The sequence below is a fragment of the Canis lupus genome, chromosome 4, assembly GCF_011100685.1.
Source record: "Canis lupus familiaris isolate Mischka breed German Shepherd chromosome 4, alternate assembly UU_Cfam_GSD_1.0, whole genome shotgun sequence".
Classification (NCBI taxonomy): domain Eukaryota; kingdom Metazoa; phylum Chordata; class Mammalia; order Carnivora; family Canidae; genus Canis; species Canis lupus.
The window spans coordinates 59,810,299-59,831,792 of record NC_049225.1 but is presented as its reverse complement, the minus strand read 5'-3'; the positions used below and the strand labels follow the sequence as shown (position 1 = coordinate 59,831,792).

General features: G+C 53.5%; 1 protein-coding gene across 1 annotated transcript; it reads left to right on the top strand.

Annotated features, from left to right (window-relative positions):
• The first annotated feature begins 1,145 nt into the window (after positions 1–1,145).
• Positions 1,146–18,902, top strand: CDX1 (caudal type homeobox 1). The gene is made up of 3 exons (XM_038533753.1): positions 1,146–1,630; positions 17,177–17,322; positions 17,869–18,902. The coding sequence occupies exons 1-3, from the start codon at positions 1,186–1,188 to the stop codon at positions 18,073–18,075; spliced, it is 798 nt and encodes a 265-aa protein (XP_038389681.1). The 5' UTR covers positions 1,146–1,185; the 3' UTR covers positions 18,076–18,902.
• Positions 18,903–21,494: the final 2,592 nt, after the last annotated feature.

Below are 21,494 nucleotides of genomic sequence, written 5' to 3'. Positions count from 1 at the left end.
CTTTTAGATCCTGATTCACACAAACCAACTGTTAAAAAGACACGTTTGAATCAACTGGAGTATTTTGCATACGAACTGAGTGTTAGATAATACTCAAGAATTTGTGTTAATTCTGTTAGATGTGTTAATGGCATATTATGTAAGAAAGCGTCCACGTGTTTTAGGGATGCATGCTGAAGTATGTAGGGGTAAAATGACACAATGTTGGAGATTTGTTCTAAAATACTCTAGCAAAAAAAGGAGGGGAGTGGATGAAATAACTTACAAAATCTTGATAATGGTTGGAGCTGGGTGATGAGCATATAGTGGTTCACTGCAAGTTCCATTTTTGTGTATGCTTGAAACTTCTCATTAAAATAAAAGGCGGGTTGGGGGAGGTTGAAAGGGTTTGTCAAGAGAATTGTGAGAAACTGCCTAGAATGTCTTGCAAAGACGCCACTTCCCTACCTCTTTAAGAACTTTCTCTGGAGGGTCAACTCAGGGAAACTCCCCAGTTGTATGCAGACTCGTGTATGTGCATATATGTGCATTTTCCCGGGAAAAACATCCAGAGCTTTCATAGGAGGCTCAGAGGGGTCGTGACCCCTCCCGCCCCCCCCCCCCCACCCCCAAGATTCTACCTTACGAGGGAACTGTTTGAAGTCAGGTTGCCCCCTCACCTCAAGCTGGTCACTGCGGAGGGCGCCGCCGGCCCGATGTGGCTGTGCGACACTGGCCCGGGGCCCCCCACCCCCCCACCCCCGCCGCCCCTCGGATCCCTTTTCTCCCCCTGAGAGATGGGGTCACGGGCGGTCCACGCGGCGGCCGGCGAGGACGATCCCACACCTGGCGCCGCCTCGGACGCTCGCCCAGGACGCGCCCCCGCGCCCCGCGCCCCGCGCCCCCACCCCGCGCCCCCACCCCTCCAGGCCCCGGCCCGTCCACCTCCCGCTTGGGGCGGCAATTTGTCTCCTTTTGAACCCCCCGCCCCCGACGGGTTTCCCCCTTTGATTCGCGGCCCTGAGGCTCCCCCCGCTTTGAAATGCAAACCCGCCCGGGCTGGGGCCGCGGGCGCCCGGAGCTATAAAAGGCCTGGGTGGGGCGGGCGCGGCGGCCGGGCCCGCGAGGCCAGGTGAGCAGTCTGCTCGTCGGGGCGGCCGGGCGGCGGCTGGGGGCGCAGCATGCGCGCGGGCCCCCGCGGCCACCATGTACGTGGGCTATGTGCTGGACAAGGACTCCCCGGCCTACCCCGGGCCCGCCAGGCCCGCGGGCCTCGGCCTGGGCCCGCAGGCCTACGGCCCCCCGCCTGCGCCCCCGGGACCCCCGCAGTACCCCGACTTCGCCGGCTACTCCCACGCGGAGCCGGCCCCCGCACCCTCCGCGGCCTGGAGCGCGCCCTTCTCGGCGCCCAAGGACGACTGGGCCGCCGCCTACGGCCCAGGCCCCGCGGCCCCCGCCGCCAGCCCGGCCCCGCTGGCATTCGGGCCCCCTCCGGACTTCAGCCCGGTGCCCGCGCCCCCTGGGCCCGGCCCCAGCCTCCTGGCGCAGCCCCTCGGCGGCCCGGGCGCCCCGTCCTCGCCCGGAGCGCAAAGGCGGACGCCCTACGAGTGGATGCGGCGCAGCGTGGCGGCCGGAGGCGGCGGTGGCAGCGGTAAGGACCCCTCCTCCCTCGCCCTGCGCCTCCGGACGCTTCCCCGGCACCGGCAGGTGCCAGGGCGAGGCCCAGCCGCCCCTGGCTGACCCCTGCCCCGGCCCGCGAGGGCGCCCGCTGGGCCTCCCTGACCACCGTGGCCCTGGAGTGCTGCTCGCCCAGCTCCCCCCTTCGGAATCCCAGGCTGCCAGCCTTGGTAAAGCACAGCCCGTCCCCTACAGAGAGGGATCGGAGGCCCGGAGACGTGAAGAAACGTGCCCGTGGTGGCCTGGCACGGCCTGAACTAGGACGCAGGTCCCCAGACTTACCCCAGGGCTCGTTAGCAACACTGGCCCCGGTCGTCATCCGTTGCTCCCAGCCCATCCCAACCCCGGAGTAAGCTGTGAACCCTCCCCAGGACGGGCGATGCCCTGATGGCGTGCACAGGCGGGCCCCCTGCCTTTCCAAGGCTCAGTATCCCCATGGGTACAGTGAATCGACTGGTGGCTCCTATCCTTTGGACCAGAAAAGAGCCCTCTGTGGTTAGATTGGGGTGGGGGGTCCATACCTTGCCATCCCAGGGCCCTCCCTGAACTCTTGACCCTGGGGGAGGGGAAAGCAGGAGCAGTTGGGAAGGTGGCTACTGTTTGGCTCCTGAGACTGTGAACCTCCTGCCCCCAGGCAGGCCTCTCTGATCCACCCTCTTCAAAGGCAGAGGAGGGGGCAGGACAAAGGGCCAGCTTTAATGAGGGGCGGACTGACCTCCTTTATAGGTCCCCCCTTTGTCATGTAACAGGCTGCGCCTTAGCTCGGTAGTGACTCCTGTTGGCCGGAAAGTGAACACGATACCCCATTGTCCCGACTGTGTCCGGCCTGTCCTGACAAAGGCCACCTGGCCTTAGGGGCGGGAAGTCGGCCTGCCCACCCTTTGATGTCTGTCCCCTCCCCCCTTCCCCCAGCTGGGAGGGAGCCTGGGACTTCCCCCACCTCCTCTCTCTCTCTTCACCCCCATGTCCCCTGCACACACTCCTCACTCCTGGGACAGATGCTGGGGAGATCTGGCTATAATCTGAGCACCTTCTTGGAAGTCCCAGGGACACAGAAGCTCCTATCTGCCTCTGGAGGCCTCTCATTTGTGTGACCTTGGCTAAACAGTAACAGCTAATCTTTAAGGACCACTTACTAATGAATGGACCAGGCACTGACCTAAGATCTTGCATTAATTCTCACAACATTATTGTAGGTACTATTATCATCCTCATTTTTAACTTGAAAAATCTGTGGCCTAGAGAGCTTAAATCCTTGCACGAGGCCATATGACGAGTAAATGGAATGGAGGTGGAGGTGGAGGCTGGGACTTGAACCCTGGCAGATTGACCACCAAGCCTGTGTTCTCATCCTCTCAACAGCAGCTTCTCTTAAATTAGTCATCTTTTCTGCATCTCAGTTTTACCACCTGTGACATGATAAGGAAGGGTCTTGTACTTTTCTTTAAGTTATAAAAGGACCCCTTTGGAAAATCTGGTGGAAAATACAAATCTCTCTAGAAAAAAAGTGTTGCCTAATTCAGCAGACAATTTTAGGGGTTCTAGAAGCTCCCTAAGGACTTCTCCATTAACCCCGGTTGAGAACCCTGCATTAGATTAAATGAGAGGAGGTGTCTGGGGCCACAGATTCCCCTGGGTTTTGTGTCTGTTCCCTGGAGAAGGAAGCCTGCTTTTCCTACTCCTCTATTCCACTTGCTGGTTCCTGCTCATCAGGCAACTTTGGAGATGGCAGGGTGGGTTCCAGATGGAGGAGGAGTTCCTCAGGAGCAAGGACGTGGAGACGGTGTGCCAGTGGGGATCAGAGGACTGGTGGGAGGCCTCGGGGGAGCTTTCAGGCTGTGTGATGTTGGGGACAGGAGTTGTGTTGAATTCCGCTCAGCCTCTGGTCTCAAAAGTCATTTGGAAACTGTTGTTCCTGGGCAGGTAGGGGCCTAGCAATAAGTCTGCCCAAAGGCAAAAAATTTTTCCTCCTTTACCCCCAGAAAGTAAAAAGAGGGAGAGCCAAGGGAAGTTTGCAGACTCCTAAGCAAAGTGGCTGCCCCAGAGACCCATTCTGCTGAGGACTCAGGATTGTCAGCTTTCTAGAAACTGGAAGCTGCTGCCTGTCTGCCCGGGGACATCTGACTCCAACCAGTGTTCCTGAGATGAAGCATAATTGGCAGAATCAGGATGGAGTTACAGACCCTCCCTGAGAGAGTCGGCCAGGCCGTGCCGCCTGCCCCCCCCCCCCCCCGCCCCCACCAACACACACACCTTGGCCTCAGTTTCTCCTGGGCAGTGAAGATCCAGGGTGTCTAGGATATTGCCTGTGTAATGCTGTTGTCTGGGATGGCAAAGGGAAGGTGGGTACATGCCAACACCCACCCCCGCACCCCCTTCCCCCACAGCAAATGTTGCTGGCCACCTGGTCTTGTGGTACCAGGTTTTCTTGCCAGCCCCTTCTCTCCTGCATCTGAGCCTCTAGCACTCTAGAATACTTGAACTGGACATTTAGAGACCAAACGTACCATTGAGAACTAAAGCCCAGAGACTGTAAGAAGTGTTCTAATTTCACACAAGTGGAGGCTGAGCTGGGATAAATATTGGATGAGTCAGTTAAAATTTTTCCAATGGTTTCCCATTATATTTAGGGTGAGATCTATCCTCCCTGAAGTCTGCAAGACAGTAGAGCATCAGCACCTGGCCCCTGCCTGCCTCCCCAGCCTCGCCCCAGTCTCCCTAATCTCTCCTTGGTCACCAAGCTCTAGACACTCCAGCCTTCTTTTAGTTTCTCAGATGTGCCACATCCTGCTGCAGGTCTTGTGCATAGCATACCCTGTTCCCTCTTCCTGGAAACTCCTGTGTCCTAACTCTTTGCAGGCCTATCTTCTTCTCACCCTTCAGGTCTTAGCTTAATGGTCATCTCCTCTGAGAGGTCCTCCATGATTTCCCAAGGAAGGCTCCCCCTATACACATCGATAATCCTCACCATGTTTCCTTCAGAGCACCAACACTGATTTCAATTTACTCACTTATCTGTGTGTTTGCTATTTCCCCACCCACCCATCTACCAAAGTCCACCAAAGTAACACCCATGAGGTCCAGAGCCACATCCATTTGACCCATCACTACATTCCAGGCACCATCATAGTACATGACATTTAGTAGGGGCTTCTACATTTTGCTGAATAAATGAACAGGACAATGTGAGGAACAGTAAGACAACTGGGAGAAGAGGGAGAGATGAGATCTTGGCTTTGACATGTTTCTGAGGTCCCAGCCCTAGGGATAGGACCCACGACTGCTGAGCTGAGCAAGCTCATGCCAAGGTTGGAAGCCTGTCCCTCCTGGGATGGTACGCTCAATACTCAGCTGAGGAGCTGGCATAGCTGAGGCTGGGATGGGGACTATGACCCCGGTTTTATCCTAAGGAGGGACAGTGAGAACCAGAAAGATGAGGGAGAGGCTGTTGGGCTTCACTCCATCATCAAAATACTCACCACCCGAGTGATTGATTACTGCCACCCGGCTCAGGCCTGGATAGGAGAGGACTTTAAGGGGTTCTATTTTGTGGTCGTACCTGTTTGCACCTATAAATAGCAGTGTTTTCAGTAAGTCCAGCCCCTTCAGCTTTCTTTCTTTTTTTTTTTTTTTAAGATTTTATTTATTTATTCATGAGAGACACACACAGAGAGAGAGAGAGAGAGAGGCAGAGACATAGGCAGAGGGAGAAGCAGGCTCTCCACAGGGAGCCTGGTGCGGGATTCCATTCCAGGACCCTGGGATCACAACCTAAGCCAAAGGCAGACTTACAACCACTGAGCCACCCAGGTGCCCCCTGCCCCTTCAACTTTCAGATGGAGAAACTGAGGCCCAGGGAGGAGGAACCCTCCTCCTTCCCCACCCTCACATTCCAGACCCTCTCCCTTGGCCCCTTGCCATAGCCATCAGCTTGGCCTCTCACCTTCAGCCTCTCTCTGATGTCCCAACTGTCTTCACAACCATTACCAGATTTTCAAGGCACATCTCCTGCTCGAGAGCATTCCATGGCTCCCCAAGGCTGTGGAATCCCCGTTTTGTTATATGCCATTTCACTGCCATCAAATCCAGCCACATTTCTTTGGCATTCAGAGCCCTCTTGAGAACTGGCTCCAACCCACTATTGAAGCCAGTATCTAGTTCTAGATACAGAAGTACTTACTGGGGAGGCTAAGGGCCACTGCCTGGGAGCCTCGGGCCTGGGGCTGCATATCTGTGAGAAACTGCACAGCCTCAGGCAAGTTAACTTGGATCATTTCTCTGAGCCTCAGTTTCTTCCACTATAATGTTAGGATAACAATAGGATTGCACCTTGAAGCGATGGTGCCCATCAAGCCCAGCCCCTGTGCTTGGTACACAGTAGGTATGCAGTGCATCAAGTGCCCATGATCGTCTCTGCCCGTCCTTAGCAGGTGCACAGAAACATACACCTCACACTCCCTGCCTCTCCAGTCTGGGTCCCCCAACCTAAACTACCCTTCCTGCCCTATTCACCAGTTCAAATACTGCGCCAAGGCCACCACCTCTAGAAAACCCTCCTGGATTCCCTCCCCTCCAAGCAACTTATTTTAGCAACTCTTTTTTTTGTTTGTTTGTTTTTAATTCATGAGAGACACAGAGAGGCAGAGGGAGAAGCAGGCTCCATGCAGGGAGCCCGATGTGGGACTCAATCCTGGGTCTCTAGGACCACACCCCTAGCCGAAGGCAGACGCCCAACCGCTGAGCCACCCAGGCGTCCCTTATTTTGACAACCTTCACCACTCTTGTTTATCACTTCCATCTACCTCAAGGACTAGTGGTCAGCCCCATCCTTCTCACCAGGCCTTGCGCCAAGTGATAAAGCTGGTGACCGTGGCATTGGTTTGAGTCCTTACCGCGTACCAGGCGGTGTGCCAAGAACTTTGCATGGGTTTTCTCACTCAAGCTTCAGAACAACGCTAAGAGGTGTGAGGATCTATTATTAGTCTCATTTTACAGATAAAGTTAATGAGGCTTAGAGAGGGTAAGGTGACTGCCCAAGCTCACACAGCTAGGATGGGCCCCACAGGGTTCAAACCCAGACTCTACAGCCTAAGTGGAATCTATCAAATAAAGTAACACACGAAGCAGCCCCAGACCCCTCCCTCTGTGCGTCCCAGCCCAGGTGGGGAAAGGAGGCCGGTTGGAAAGCTGGGAGAAGCTGATGGGGGATGGTGGGCACAGCAGGGGCCAGGCTGTTCAAAACTGGTTCTCCAGGCGAAGCTGTGTTTGACACCTCGTCTCTCAGATGTAGCTGGGAAGGGGAATGACCCAGTTAGAAGGTGGCAGAAGGCTTTTTTTGGTTGGGTGTTTTTTTTTTTCCCCCAGCTTTGGCAGATACTGCTGCTGAGAGCTTAGGGAATCATTGTGAAGGTTCAAAACAGCTTTGTTAGTAGCAGGGTCTGACTTGTCAGTAGGACGTTATCTTACTGGGCTGGCCCTCCAGTGTCTGTCCTGGAGCTCCTGAGATTTGGAAATAATGTTTGCATCTGGAGTCCACATGGGCTAACCTGCTGAACCCTCCCCATGCCACACTCGACCCTCAAGCTTGTAGGGGTGCATAGGTCCCTCTGCATCAACACAGAGAGCAAGTAGACCCAAGCTTGTAGGGGTGCATAGGTCCCTCTGCATCAACACAGAGAGCAAGATTGATGCTCCAAGCTCAACATCTTCCAGTGACTTCCCATTGCTCTTGAAATCAAATGCAAACCCTTGACCCCAGAGCTCAGAGCTCTGCTGGTCTCTCCGGGCTCACCGCATGCCTCTCTCATTCATTCATTCATTCATTCAGGCGGGCAGAGGATTCTGGCCAGAACAAGGCAGGGTCCTCTCAGGGAGCTGCCCCTTACTCTGCTACTCTCTGCCACAGGGCCTTTACACATGCTGTTCTCTTTTCCTGGAACATCCCTCTCATTGTTGGCGCAGAAACCTCCTGGACCTTCAGGTCTCGACTTAAATGTTGCCTCCTGCAGGAGACCTCTATCAAGCTAATTGGAGTAGATCCCTCCCCATCCTCCACCCCTGCCATTTAATATAGCTCTCAACTCTAGGTTTACTTTCCTTCATACTAATCCCAGCTTGTAATTATTTTGTTAGTTTGTTTTTAATCTGACCCTCTCCAGGAGAGAGGGGAATGAACTATTTAACAAATAAATTATGAGCACGAACCAGATCTACTGAATACTCAGCTCCTGTTCAGCATTTTCTCAAATGCAGGTATTTCTGCCCCCCAGAATTGTACATCTCTACATTAGATTTGTGGCTTTGACTAAGGCTCTGGGAGGATGGCCCTCTGGAGGTTGAGCTGACCAGCTGATGAATTGGCTGTGGGAGCGGGAAATGCCATCTGGGCTTTTGGCCCAAGCATTGGGAGGGTGGTGGCCATTTACTTAAGTAAAGCCCCACCAGGAAGCAGTAAGCTTGTGTTAGATGTTCCAAAGGATTTGTCGAGCACTCGCTGTGTGTCAGGCACTGTTGTGGGATGGGGTGAGCAAGATGGCATGGTCCCTACCAGGACCTACCCTCACAGAGCTGACCAGGAGCAAGGCACTGAGGGAAGGGGATTTGCAAAGGTCACCCAGTGAACTAGGAGAGGGCTGGGGTCCAGAGACCCTCCCTGCACCACACCCAGAACATGAGACCTCGGGAGCGCGGCCTGAAGACGATTGGGCAGGGACTTGACTTCCAGCCTGCAGGGGGATGACCTAGGTAGGGAAAGGCTAGAACCTGCCCCCTACGAAAAGCTCAGAGGGGCCTCAAGCTGTTCAGGCCAGGGGAGTGGGGGACACTTAAAGGAATGCAGTTGCTGTTTGCTAGTCTTAGAGGGGCTGTTCTGGGCCAAGAGCCTTATTTTTTTGGTGCTCCTATGACAAAATCCAAGTGGGTAGTAGATGCAAGGCCCTTTACAGAGGGTACAAGCCCAGGTGGGTTAGGATGCTTGCTGTGCAGCTGTGGGCATCTGGCCCGGGGTAGGAGTTTGGTCTAGAAGGGTTGTCCAGTAGAACTTTCTGTGATGGTGGAAATGCTCACTATCTGTTCTGTTCAGTATGCTAACCACTAGTGGCATGGGTCTCTCTAACATTTGAAAGATGGTTCATGTTACTGAAGAGCTGAATTCTTAATTCTGTTTAGTTAATTTAAGTTTAAGCAGCCACGTGTGGCAAGTAGCTGTCACATGGGATGGTGCAGGACAATCCCTCTGGAGAGTTCCTAGAATGGTAGGTAATCTGTTCCCTTTGGGTTCCTTATTTTCCACCAAGGAGCCTCTCTGGCCTCTTCTGTCTCTATGGTCATCTCCATCTCCATCATTGACTAGTTTTTATTCATAATTACCTTGTTCAGTAGGTTCTCACCCCTCATCTCTGCGATTACAGTGTATTGAGGAGGAGTTCCTGTTCTCAGTTTGCAGATTAATACACTGGGATCCAGAGAGGGGCAGTGACTTGCCTGGGTTCACACCACTGGCATGTGGCCAGACTGGGGGAGAACAGACAGGTCTACCCAATCTTGAAGTTTCTGTCCTCTTTGCTGCCTCCCCCAGCCAAGCCAGACCCAGACCATGGGCCTCCATGGAGAAGCCATGGCAGGGGACAAGGCCAAGGTGGCCTGGGAGGAGAGGGGCAGTGCCTGCTGGTGCTGTGACTGGAAAGGAGGGCTGCAGTGGAAGGAGAAGCCTGCCTAAAGCTGCAGGACCTCTGCACCAAAGCCAGCCTCTCCCCCCTGCTCCAGGGCTTGATTGAGGAACCGGGATGGAGCAGCCTGCGACCGGTAGCTCAGCAGGAACTAGGACCCCATCAGGGCCCAGCAGACAGCCTCATGGCCCAGGAAGGGAAATCCATTCATCATCTGACAGGCGGGTCAGGCCTGCTGCAGCAGAGGTCCCACCCCTGCCAGTGCGATGAGGAATCAGGCCCAAACTGAACATCTCAAGTCCAGCCAGTGGCCGCTCCCAGGCCAGTGTGTTCCTTGCCCTGCGCTCCCTATCGGGCGGCATTCCTCCCTCTCCCCAGGGACTCCTCCAACATCCCCTGCTGCAAATAGCTCAGCTCTCCTTGACATCCCCTTAGCTCTTTGCCCTTTACGAACTGCTTTCACGTCCAGAGCCTGAAGAAGTTCAGTCTCCTGGCAAGTCCTTTAGCTAAGGATGGTCAGGCCTGGGCCCAGCCCCTAAGAGGAGGGCTTGGAGCTACACAGAATTTTAGGATCTGCAGGCCCTCGGAGCTGACCCTCTTCTGATGCACAGGAAAAACTGAGGCCCAGAGAGGAGAAGGGGCTTATTCAGGACCACACAGATGGCACAGAACTGGAACCAAGACCAAGCTAGTGGTTCAGGATTCCTCCCCCCCCCCCCTCACCCCCCCCCCCCCACGTGCTATGAAAGAAGGCAGGAGGGCAGCCCCGGTGGCACAGCGGTTTGGCGCCGCCTGCAGCCTGGGGTGTGATCCTGGAGACCCAGGATCGAGTCCCGCATCGGGCTCCTTGCATGGAACCTGCTTCTCTCTCTGCCTGTGTCTCTGCCTCTCTCTCTCTCTCTCTCTCTCTCTCTCTCTCTCTGTGTCTCTCTCATGAATAAGTAAATAAAATCTTAAAAAAAAAAAAAAGAAAAGAAAGAAAGATGGCAGGAGAGCCAGGTGCGGTGGATCGGAGGTGGAGTATTTTTACCTTAACAAGCTTTACTTGTTAAACTTAACACACACTCATGTGTGCATACTGTGTGTGTGTTTGTGTGTTGGGGAGGATCGTGATGCACAGCCAGGGTGGGGCTGGACCACACAGAGAGGGGGCATGGTGGGTTGTGGTGGTGGTGGTGGGGATTGGTGTTCCAGGCCCTGAGGGCCAGAACTGGCAGTGTCATCCCCCAGGGCCACAAACCCAGCAGTAGGAAGAGGGCAAAGGAAGTGCTGACCCAGAGGCCATGTGATTTTCCTGGAGCCACCCACCCCGCCCTGGGGGCAGAGGCTGAACCCTGTCCTCGCCTGGCCCAGGCTGTCTGGGGAGGCCCTACCGCAGGCCATTGCACGGCTCCTGCTCCCTATCCTCCAGCTGGGCAGGCCCGGTATCTAGGCTTTCAGACAGGGAAATCAGTCTCAGAATTCTTTCAGCAAGAATAACAAACACAACCAGAGAATCAACAAACATTGGGAGCTTCGTGTTTCCAAATTGGAAGAGACCTTATAAATAAACAGTCTCATCCAACACATCACCCATTGCGCAGATCCATTTCCCAGCCTTTCTACCACATGGCTGCCCCACCACTGTTGGAGATGAATGAGACTCCCCATCCTTGCACACCTACTAAGTGCCAGGTGCTGTGCTAGGTGTCATCTATTTTTCTAAAATGATCCACCTGGTGGTTGGAGGTAATTATGGGAGACCTCACACTGTGTGATAGGTTCTAGTGTTGTTCCTGAGGCTGGGCAGACCTGAGTTTAAATCCCAGCTACAAGGTGTGTGGACCTGTCTGAGCATCAGCCTGTTTATCTGTAAATGGTGATTACAGTTGCACAGCTTCGTAGGTATTGAGAGATGTATACAAGTGCCTGCCACATGGACATGTTGGCCATTATTAGAATAATAGTTATCCCCATTTTATAGATACAGAGACTGAAGCTTAGAAAGGTGAGGTGACTAGTCCTGATGAGCCAGCCAGTGAGAAGCCGTACTGCACAATCCCCGAGGTCGGTTTGCCCAAACAACCACATGTCAGGGTCACCTGAGAGCTATTCAAGTAGCAAATCCCTGAGTCTCATTTTAGCCCCACCGAATCTGAATTTCTGGTCTAGAATTTGTGTTTTTAAAAAGCTTCCCAGGACCTCCACTGTGTATGCTTTAGGAGATGGGGAATGTGCTACCTTCACAGCAGCCTAATGCATACGGATGGGCCATTCCTCGTATCCCAAAGCCAGAGTGAAGAGAAAGCCTCTCATTTGGGTGAGTTACCCAAGGGTCTTCCCTACTGCCCTCACCACCGAAGAGCTGGAGGGGGCCCCCCACCCACTCTCCTCCCCACTTGTACTGGCATCTGGCCCAGAGGGTTATTCATTAGGTGGCTGGGAGCGGCTGGCCCCCATCAGACACCTGTTGTAGGAGCCCAGACTTCCCCGTCTGCCCCAGCGTCCCAGGCGCCTGTAAATCATTCATCCTGGGGCCCTCTCCCTTACCTGCTGCTCTCACGCACCTCTCTGACCTTTCCCTCCTAGGCTCCTGGGGTGGCACAGGTGCTCACAGGAGGGGGAAGGGAGGGCGGCTTGGGGCAGTTGGGACTCTGGCTCAAAGCCGGCACTGGAGCCCAGGGCTCCTGACTGTCATTACAAATAGAAATTTGTTATTTGTGGCTCAGTCGGATAAGCATCCAACTCTTGATTTGGGCTCAGGACCAGGGTTGTGAGATCGAGCCCCCCTTGGGGTTCTGTGCTGAGCATGGAGCCTGCTCTCTCACTCTCTCTTTTAAAAGAAGTAATTATAAAAAATGCAAATTCATATCATACATGGTAAGAAAAAAGAGAGAGAGAAAGAGGAAGGAAGGAAAGAAGGAAGGAAGGAAGGAAGGAAGGAAGGAAGGAAGGAAGGAAGGAAGGAAGGAAGGACCATCCCAAAGACTCTCACTTACCTATGGCCTCCATCCTCCCCAGAGGCTTATTGGTTTGTATATTCTTTCAGAAAGAACTCTACAGGTACACAGACGTATGAGCTTGTGTGTGTGTGTGTGTGTGTGTGTGTGTGTGTGTATCCCCCACTGTTATACAAAAACAGTAACATACAATTCACAGCATTCTAGGTCTTCCTTTTTTTTTTCTTTAACTCAATGTATCTAGAAATTGCTCCATATTTAGTGGCTACATAATGTTGCTCTCCATGGATGTCCCATCTCTTATTTAACAAGTATCCTACTTGTAGACATGTACATTGCTTTTAGTCTTGTGCCTTTTGAAACTCCTATGGCTTTGGACATTTTTCCATGAGATCAATTCCTCGAAGTGGGGTTATTGGGTCAAAGGGTACGTGCATATTATTTTATTTAAAGATTTTATTTATTCATGAGAGACACAGAAAGAGAAAGAGGCAGAGACACAGGCAGAGGGAGAAGCAGGCTCCATGCAGGGAGCCCGATGTGGGACTCGATCCTGGGACTCGATCCTGGGACTCGATCCTGGGACTCCAGGATCACACCCCGGGGCTGAAGGCAGGAGCTAAACTGCTGAGCCACCGGGGCTGCCCGGTATGTGCATATTGCCCGGTATGTGCATATTAAATGAGGCTAGATGTTACCAAGCTGGGCTCCAAGGAGGATGTTGGCAATTATTCCTCCCTGGACAGCATGTGGGATTCCTTGGTTCCTGGGCCACAGCGTGATACCAAATGTTTTGTTCTTTGGCAGAGCCGTTTTCTCTGCAATAAAATGGTGTGATTTGAGAGCTGCACCGGAGCCCACCAGCCCATCTCCTGGGCCCAGAGAGGAGGTGACAGGGCCTGAGGGCTGGGTCTTCCCTGGCAGCTTCACTAGAACAGAGAAATAACTGCAGCTAGAGCCCTATCTCCTGTCTAGTCCCTCGCTCCTCAAATCCGGGAGGAGTCAGGCTATAGTTTGGGTCACCTGAGCCCAGGGTTTATGACACTACCAGGCAGGATGGCCCTCAGCAAGGATGCCTTTTTTTTTTTTTTCTTTCTTTCTTTCTTTCTTTCTTTCTTTCTTTCTTTCTTTCTTTCTTTCTTCTTTTTCCTTTTTTTTCATTCTTTCTTCTTTCTTTCTTCAAGATTTTATTGATCTATTCATGAGAGACACAGAGAGAGAGGCAGAGACAGACACAGGCAAAGGGAGAAGCAGGCTCCCTGTGGGGAGCCTGATGTGGGACTCAATCCCCGAACCCTTGGATCACTCCCTGAGCTGAAGGCAGACGCTCAACCACTGAGCCACCCAGATACCCCAGGATGGCCCCTTTCTGAGCCCCAGATTCCCCATCTGTGGAGACAGGTGTGATGGATCCCCACTTACTCATCAGAAGGGATGGGAGTGAGCACTGCATGCCGGAGGAAAAAGGTATCTTGTAAGTGCTACTTGTGACCTCTCAGGCTGTTTGGGTGGGGAGGGAGCCTCAACCCCCCCCCCCCACTTCAGGCTGTAATATTCTGGACATTTTCAAGGGTCCACCCTGCCTGTGGACCATCTAGCCCCAGCCTGGAGCTCTCGGGGGGCATGGCAGGGGGTGGGTGCGGGTCTGCCCTCACCATGATCTGGTCCCTCACTTCCAAGAAGTACAAGAAGACAGGTTGCTTACTGTTTGAGCTTCTGTTGCAAAGGCTTACGGGGCTTCTTGAGGGAGTTCTCTGGACCCTAAGCCTGACAGGGTCAATAAAGAGTTGTGCCAAGAGTGGAGAGTAGGAACTCTAGACCAGGTGGCATGGCCTCGGGCAAGTCCATGTTTGCCCAGGGCTTCAGTGACCCTGGTTACACAAGGAGGGCAGATTGAAAGGACTTACAAGTCCTAACCTGGACCTCCAGCAGCTGTATTACCTGCCTGAACCTTGGTCTCTTCATCTATGACATAGGAGGAGACTAAACTGAGCCCTTCCCGCTTTAGCCCAGTGAAGATTCAGAGCTCTGCTGGGCTCTGGGGGTGGCGCATTAGGCAGAACTGTTTTTGAGTCGGCGTTGAATTTTCTAGGCCAAGGAAGAGCCCATCTGGAGCCAAGGCCTCAGCAGCCACTCCCTTGTCCCTTTCCTGGGCCAGGCCTGGCCGAGGGCCGAGGTTGTCCCGTGCTACATCGGGTGGTGGGCTGAGGTCAGTGGATATCGAAGCGTCCACTGCAGTTCTGCTGCTCTGGCAGGAAACCCAAGGAAAAAAGCCCAGAAACATCTGTTGTCTCCCATTTTCTGCAAAACCATTTGGCTCTTGGGGAGCCCAGTGACTGTCCTGCCAAGCTGCGTGGGCTTGGTAATAGGGCGGGAGCTGGAAGAGGGGTGGGTGGTTAGCACAGGGGTGCTGAGGGACGAGCAAAGCCAGAGCTGTGGCCCTGGGAGGTCAAGGCCAGGCTGTGTGGGGGCAAGTGGCTGAGGTGGAACAGGTCCATGGTTACTTCGAGACCCACCATGCCCTGGTGGGACATGTGTAGGTCTGCAAGTGCTTGCGTGTACTTCCTATTTATAGCCAAGCGCTCAGCTTCTTACGAAGGAAACTGGTGTTTAGTCAGGCCCCCGCACCAGCCCGGGCCAAGCATGACTTTAATATTCTCTCCAGGCAGACCTCTGATCGCAGCCCCACAGAGAGCCCTGACATTCACCCCAGCTGGTCCTCAAATCCCACTCCTGGCCTCAGGCTGAGCCCTGTAGAGAAGCCAAGCCACCGCCTTCACTCTCCTGGGTTATTGCAGGCCTATCTGTGCTTCCTCCTTCTTGCCAGTCTATCCTCCATGCAACAGCCAGAGTCATATTAAAACCTACATCAGATCTGCTGTCTCCTGGGCTCAGAAGCCTGCAATGGCTCCCCTCCCAGACAGAGTAAAACCCAGAGTCCTTTCAGTGGCTGACAAGGCTCTGGATGACCTGCCCCTCTGTCCTTGCTCACTGCACTGTGAGCTACACCTTGCTACACCAGCCCCCTTACTGTCCCCCACACATGTCAGATGTCAGGCATGCTCCCAACCACAGGGCATTTGAACTTACTGTTCCCTGCACCCAGAGCCCTCTTCCCCAGATACCTGCATGACTCCTTCTCTCACCTCCTTTAGATCTTTGCTTAAATTCTCCTTCTCAGTGAGACCTTCTCAGACTACTCTATTTATTTTTTATTTTTTTTTATTTTTTTTTTTTTTCAGACTACTCTATTTAAATTCATATGCTGTCTCCTCCCCAAATTCCTAGTCCTCTCTTCTTGGCTACTTCTTCTCAGGAATACTTATCAATTAACATCAAATACTCAGCATTAACATATCAAATTATTTTGATCTATCTCCTCCCCTAGAAGGTAATTTCACTGCGAGTAGGGATTTTTTTTTTCTTTTTCTTTTTTTTTTTTTTTTAGTTTTGCTCACTGGTGTACTCCAGTACACCCCAGTCACTGGCCCGCAGCAGGAGCTCAGTAAATATTTGAAGCCTGATCCTGACTCACTGCTCTGTACTCTCAGAGAGGCAGTGATGTGGATGGCTCTGGGCAGACGGCTGCAACTCCAGTTTGGGGCTTGGTGTCCAGGGCTGAGGCCTTTTGAGGTACCTGCCAGCTCCTTGAGGCCAAAAGAAGTCTCCGTTCTTTCTGTTTGGTTTTGGGGCCAGCAGCTGCCAGGCATTTGACGGGAAGTAAAGAGCACCCACCCCAGGATGGTGCAGTAAACTTCCACCTCTGTCTGTGGTGGCTCTTCCCCACTCTCCTCTGCACTGGAGGGAGGAGCTGCTGGCTTGTCATTAGTCTCAATCTGCCCAGGTCCGTCAGGTGTCCCCCTATATCTCTGGTGTTAGTACTGGTGGTCTCAGGATCCTGAATCAGAACCACCTTGGGAACTTGTGAAAAATGCAGATGCTAGGGGCACCTGGGTGGCTCAGTTGGTCATGTTCTCAGGTTCCTGGGATTGACTGCGCCCCACATCAGGCTCCGTGTTCAGTGGTGAGCCTGCTTTCCCTTCTCCCTCTGTCCCTACGTTCTCTCTCTCTCTCTCTCTCTAATAAAGAAAATCTTTTTTAAAAAATGCAAATTCTAGGGGCCTGGCTGGCCCAGTCGGTTGAGCATGCAACTGTTGATCTCCGGGTTGTGAATTCTAGCCCTAACCTTGGGTGTAAAGGTTGTTTAAAAAATAAATAAATAGGGAAGCCTGGGTGGCTCAGCAGTTGAGCATCTGCCCTTGGCCCAAGGCGTGATCCCGCGCGCAGTCCAGGATCAAGCCCCACATCAGGCTCCTTGCAGGGAGTCTGCTTCTCCCTCAGCCTATGTCTCTGCCTCTCTCTCTTGCTGTGTCTCTCATGAATAAATAAAATAAAAATCTTTAAAAAAATATTAATTAATTAATTAATTAATGTAAAAAATCTCAAAAAGAAAATAAAATACCAATTCTACCCCCCAGGCTTTCTAATTCACAGAATCAGGGAATGCCCTAGACGCTGTGTTTTTCATGAGCTTCCCAAGTGTCTGTTGTGTTGGAAGCTGCTGGGAGAAAGCTGGTGGAACTGGCCATCAGAGTAGAGCGGTGGGTCAGGGGAGCTGGAGTTAATCCCTGCCTCTTCCAGCAGCTTGCTGTGGAACTCCGGGCAAATTGCTTCTCATCCCTGAGCCTTGTGCCTCCCCAAGTGGGCATGAGAGCAGTGCTTGCCTGTCAGGTTGATGGCCTCCAAGCCTGACCCTGGGGAGTGATTGTTACCCCAGGGCTGGATGTGCATCCCTCCCCACCTCAGGGTCCTCCTTCGGGGGCCTGGATTGCTTCCTCCCTGGAGCCCTGTTTGAGTTTTGCAGGCCCCCACCCTCACCCACTCCCCTCTCCTCCTGGCCCCTCTGCTTCTCAGGTAAGACCCGGACCAAGGACAAGTACCGCGTGGTCTACACTGACCACCAGCGCCTGGAGCTGGAAAAGGAGTTCCACTATAGCCGTTATATCACCATCCGGCGGAAGTCAGAGCTTGCTGCCAATCTGGGGCTCACTGAACGGCAGGTGCGTGGGTCCCCCCACCTTAACCACAGAAGCAGTACCAGAAGTCTGGCCTTCAGGGTGTTTGCAGATTAGAGACTCAGTCAAGGGAGGAGCACAGAGAGGTTGGATCTGCCGACCATGTCACACAGCACAGCAGAAACTGAGCTGCTGCCCAATCCTCACCACTTGCAATGAAACCCAATATCCCTGACCCCCAGGAGGGGGACAGGGGATCTGATTAGCTATGGGCTGCAGCAGTGATGATGACTACTGTTTAAATCCCAAGGAGGGAGGAGGTTGCAGTCTTCCTGGTGGAGGGGTGTTAGAGCATGGACTTACAAACGGGGACAGAGAAGGTTACGGCGAGAGTTGTCTCTAGGGTCGGGGACAGGTTCTAGAAGGGAGGACCTGAAGGTTCAGCGGCCATGAAGAGTCTGGGTGGTGGCGCAGCAGGGAGCCCATAGACCCCACCTGGAGAGAGAAGAGCCCAGCTGCCCTTCCTCTCTTCCTCTTGCTCTGCCGTTTGGTCCCCCACCAGCTGGCCCATCTCTGCTCTCCCCACCATAGGTGAAGATCTGGTTCCAAAATCGGCGGGCAAAGGAGCGCAAAGTGAACAAGAAGAAGCAGCAGCAGCAGCACCCGCCGCCCCCCCCTCCAGCCCATGAAGTCACCGCCGCCACAGCTGGGCCACCCCTGGGGGGCCTGTGCCCCAGCTCTGCTAGCCTCCTGGGGGCCTCCTCCCCAATGCCGGTCAAGGAGGAGTATCTGCCATAGCCTCCTGCCCAGCCTCGTGGGCTGGGGGGCCTGGGGACTCAGATGCTGGCCATGTGGATCCTGTTAAGGCCTAGGAGGCCTGGTCTGAGTCCCAGCCCTGCCACTGACTTTCGGAATGACCTTGGACCAGCTGCCCTACCCAGTCCCTGCATCCCTGTGGCCCATCTGTGTCTTGAGCCTGCGGGATAAGGACCTCTCCAGCTCCTAGGGGATAAGGAAGCCCAGGGTGGGAGGTCTCAGTCCCTAGAGGGCTAGGTGAGGGGCCCTAAGTCCCCATGCCCCACCGCGTTCTCCATGGGTTCAAGGGTGGGAGGCTGCTGGAGGGCCTGGACTGATTCAGGAGAAAGGAGCCAGAGCTGAGAGAAGACGGAATGCTTGCAGTCCATGACCCGAGGGGAAGGGACATGGTCAGCTCCCACCTGCCTCTTCCTGGGCCTCACCTCCAGCTGCCCACCCCCCGCCCGCCCGCCCCATCACAAATTGGCCTGACCCCTCTCCAGGCTGGATGCAAAGCACAAAGCCCACAAGACTGGGCCAGAGCAAGCAGCTCTGGTGACCATCCGCTCTGGCTTGCGGAGCCATATCCCCCCGCTGGCATTCTCAGTGGGGCTTCCAGATGCGGAGAGGCAGAGGGGGCCAGAGGGCGGGGGCCGCCTGCCTAGTTTCTGCTGCCCCACAAGGCTGTCACTTAGGGCCCAGGCCTCAGGGAGTCCCCGGGGGACTTTCTCTGGACCAAGCAGAGCTCACAGCTGGGCACATGTTGTATGTACATAGAGTGGAATCTCTTGGATCAGCTTCAAGAATAAATTTTTTTTCTCTTGAAAAAACAAGTATAAAATTCATTATACACAGCATTAAAGGAAGATGCTAAAGAGGTATAAACCGTCCTCACCCTGCTCTAATAATTGCATAGTCCCCTCTAGTCTCTGTAGGTCTCCAGCAAGGTCACCTTTAAAATCTGTTTGGAAGATCAAAACAGGACATGGTTAGAGAAAGTCTATGAGACTATGCAAAATTGAAAATCCATTTTGTAAGCAGAATCATCAGACCCAATATATCAGGTTTTTAAAAAATTTCCAAGCACTTTCAGCTCACAGTTTTCACTCAACAGCTGATATTCATTGGACACCCCCATGTGCTAGGCATGGCCAAGCCAAGGGAATGCACAGTCCTTGCCCCACAAGAGTTCTCGGTCGGAGTGATGCTCTGGGCATCAAAGGAACAGAGCATCTGGTGAGCCCAGAGTGGGCTCCCAGCTTATGCCAGAAGGTCTGGAAGGCTTCCCGGAGGACGTGATGTTTGGATTGAGGCCTAAAGGTCCTGTCAGGAACGGTAAAGAATATGAACAATATGAACTTAGAGTATAATTTTTAAAAACTCCTAAGAAAAGCTACTGTTCTCAACTCCCTCCCAGAGGTGGGCAGGAATCTGCCACCTGGGGCCTTTGCTCCCTAGAAGCCTCTGGTGCCAGCTGCCTGCCCCTCTGTTTACTGTTCTGGGATGTGGCCCAGCCATAAAAAAGTGCGTAGGCTGCCTGCCTGCCTGCCCTTTGCTCCTGGGACACATGACAGCAACACATAGGTGGATCAAGTCCCCTCACGAGCTCTTGAAGGGCAGCAGGCACCTTCTCTCTCTCCTCCTGCTGGTGGCCTGGGAGACCTTGAAGCTTCCCTGAAGATGGTGGGCATCTAAGGCATGGGAGCAAGGTGGTGCCAGGGAAAGGACTATGGTTCCAAGAGCAGAGGAAGAGAGTTGGTGGGAGAGTGGTTGGCAGTGAATGGATATAGTTTTCTGAACTTCAAAAATATTTGCTGTGTGACCCTGGGTTAACTTCTTCCCCTCTCTGGGGCTCATTTCCTCATCTGTAACACTGAGGAGTTTGTTTACCAAAAAGAAATATGACTCAGCTCCAGAGAGTTTGGGAAGTCCTGCAGACTCAACCCTTCTGGGAGACTCACAGTGGTGCATTAACACATCAAAGGCTCTGACAAGTCCCACAGTAAAAAAAAAAAAAAAAAAAACCTTAAATTTTCTTTAATCCAGCATTCTCCATGCTTTGCTACCCAGGACCCCCCTACCGGCCAGCACCCCAGTGAACAACTCACAACTCGGGAGTGTGGGGATGCCGTGGGCTGGGGGGCCCTACTTCAGCCGTGACTCAACTTTGGGCAGTTAAGTTTCAGCGTCAGATGGCTTGGCCTCCAGTTTACTGCCTCTTGGCTCTGAGACTTCAGGCAAGTTACTTAGCTTCTCTGAGCTTTAGCCTCCTCATTTGTCAAATGGAAATAAGATCCTTGAACCTATCTCAGAATTATGTTTAGCACAGGGTAGGTGCTGTGTTTTAGCCACCTGCTCATGGGGCTGTTGCATCCCTAGTGTGAGATGTTGGCAGGCTTCCCTAATGTTCTATTTTCCTCCACTCCCCACCCTGGCCTCCCCAATGCTGAGGGTAGAGCGTGGCCCATCTGAGGCAGGACAAGCCTGTCCCCGGCCATAGGAAAACCTCTGTCTGGCTGGAAGTCAGTGGCCAGGCCTGGCAGGCTGGATAGGCTGTAGCTGCTGCCCACTTGTGAGGTGGGGGGGGGTTGGGGGGCCCCACAAGTTAGGTTGGTGATCACCTGTCAATTGGTCTCTGAATTTCAGTAAAAAGGAAACTTTTAACTCCAACAACTTCTAAGCAATGCCTTGGGCTGAGTAGTGAGCTCTCTATCACTCAGAGATTTCCACCAGGGCCTGGGGCATTGTGGCTCAGGAAAGGGACCCCTCATGTCCTATCAGACTCTGCAGCCAACCCAGGGCTAAAAGGTGTTCCAGCCTTCCCGTCAGGAATAGCTGCTGCCGCTTCTGTTGTGTGTGTAGTGATTTTATGCCGTCCTCCCCCAGGTGGCAGGCCCTGACCTGGTGCTGGAGACTGGGGGTCCAGACAAACGTCAGATATGGCTTGACCTGGTCCTCAAAGGCCCATGGTCTGGTCATGGCCTCTAGCAAATCGGAAGTATGCACATCAGCACTGTTTTTCATGCAATTTCCCCTGTAGCTCCCTAATGCCATGCCCAGAGCCTCAGTGTGTGGGGGAGCCAATCCCATCGATTGCCGAGAGATGGGTGTGGGCAGAGCAGAGACGGCCACAGCTCTACTCTAGGGGAGGACTCAGCCAGCATGAGGAACAGAGGAGGTCTTCTGCCGCCCAGGGTACATGTGTGTGCATGTGTGTGTAACGGGTTATGATGGGGGGCAGGAGGACTGCGGAGCTCCAAGGAAACCAGCCCGGCTCCAGGTGGATGAGGTGCCCACCAATGGGACGCAGAACCTGGGAGGACAGCAGGCCTAGGACAGGGCCGCTTTGGAGGGCAATCCTCTCCCAGCGTGGCTGTTCCGGAGCCACTTTCTCTGAATCATACCAGATGGACTAGCAGTCT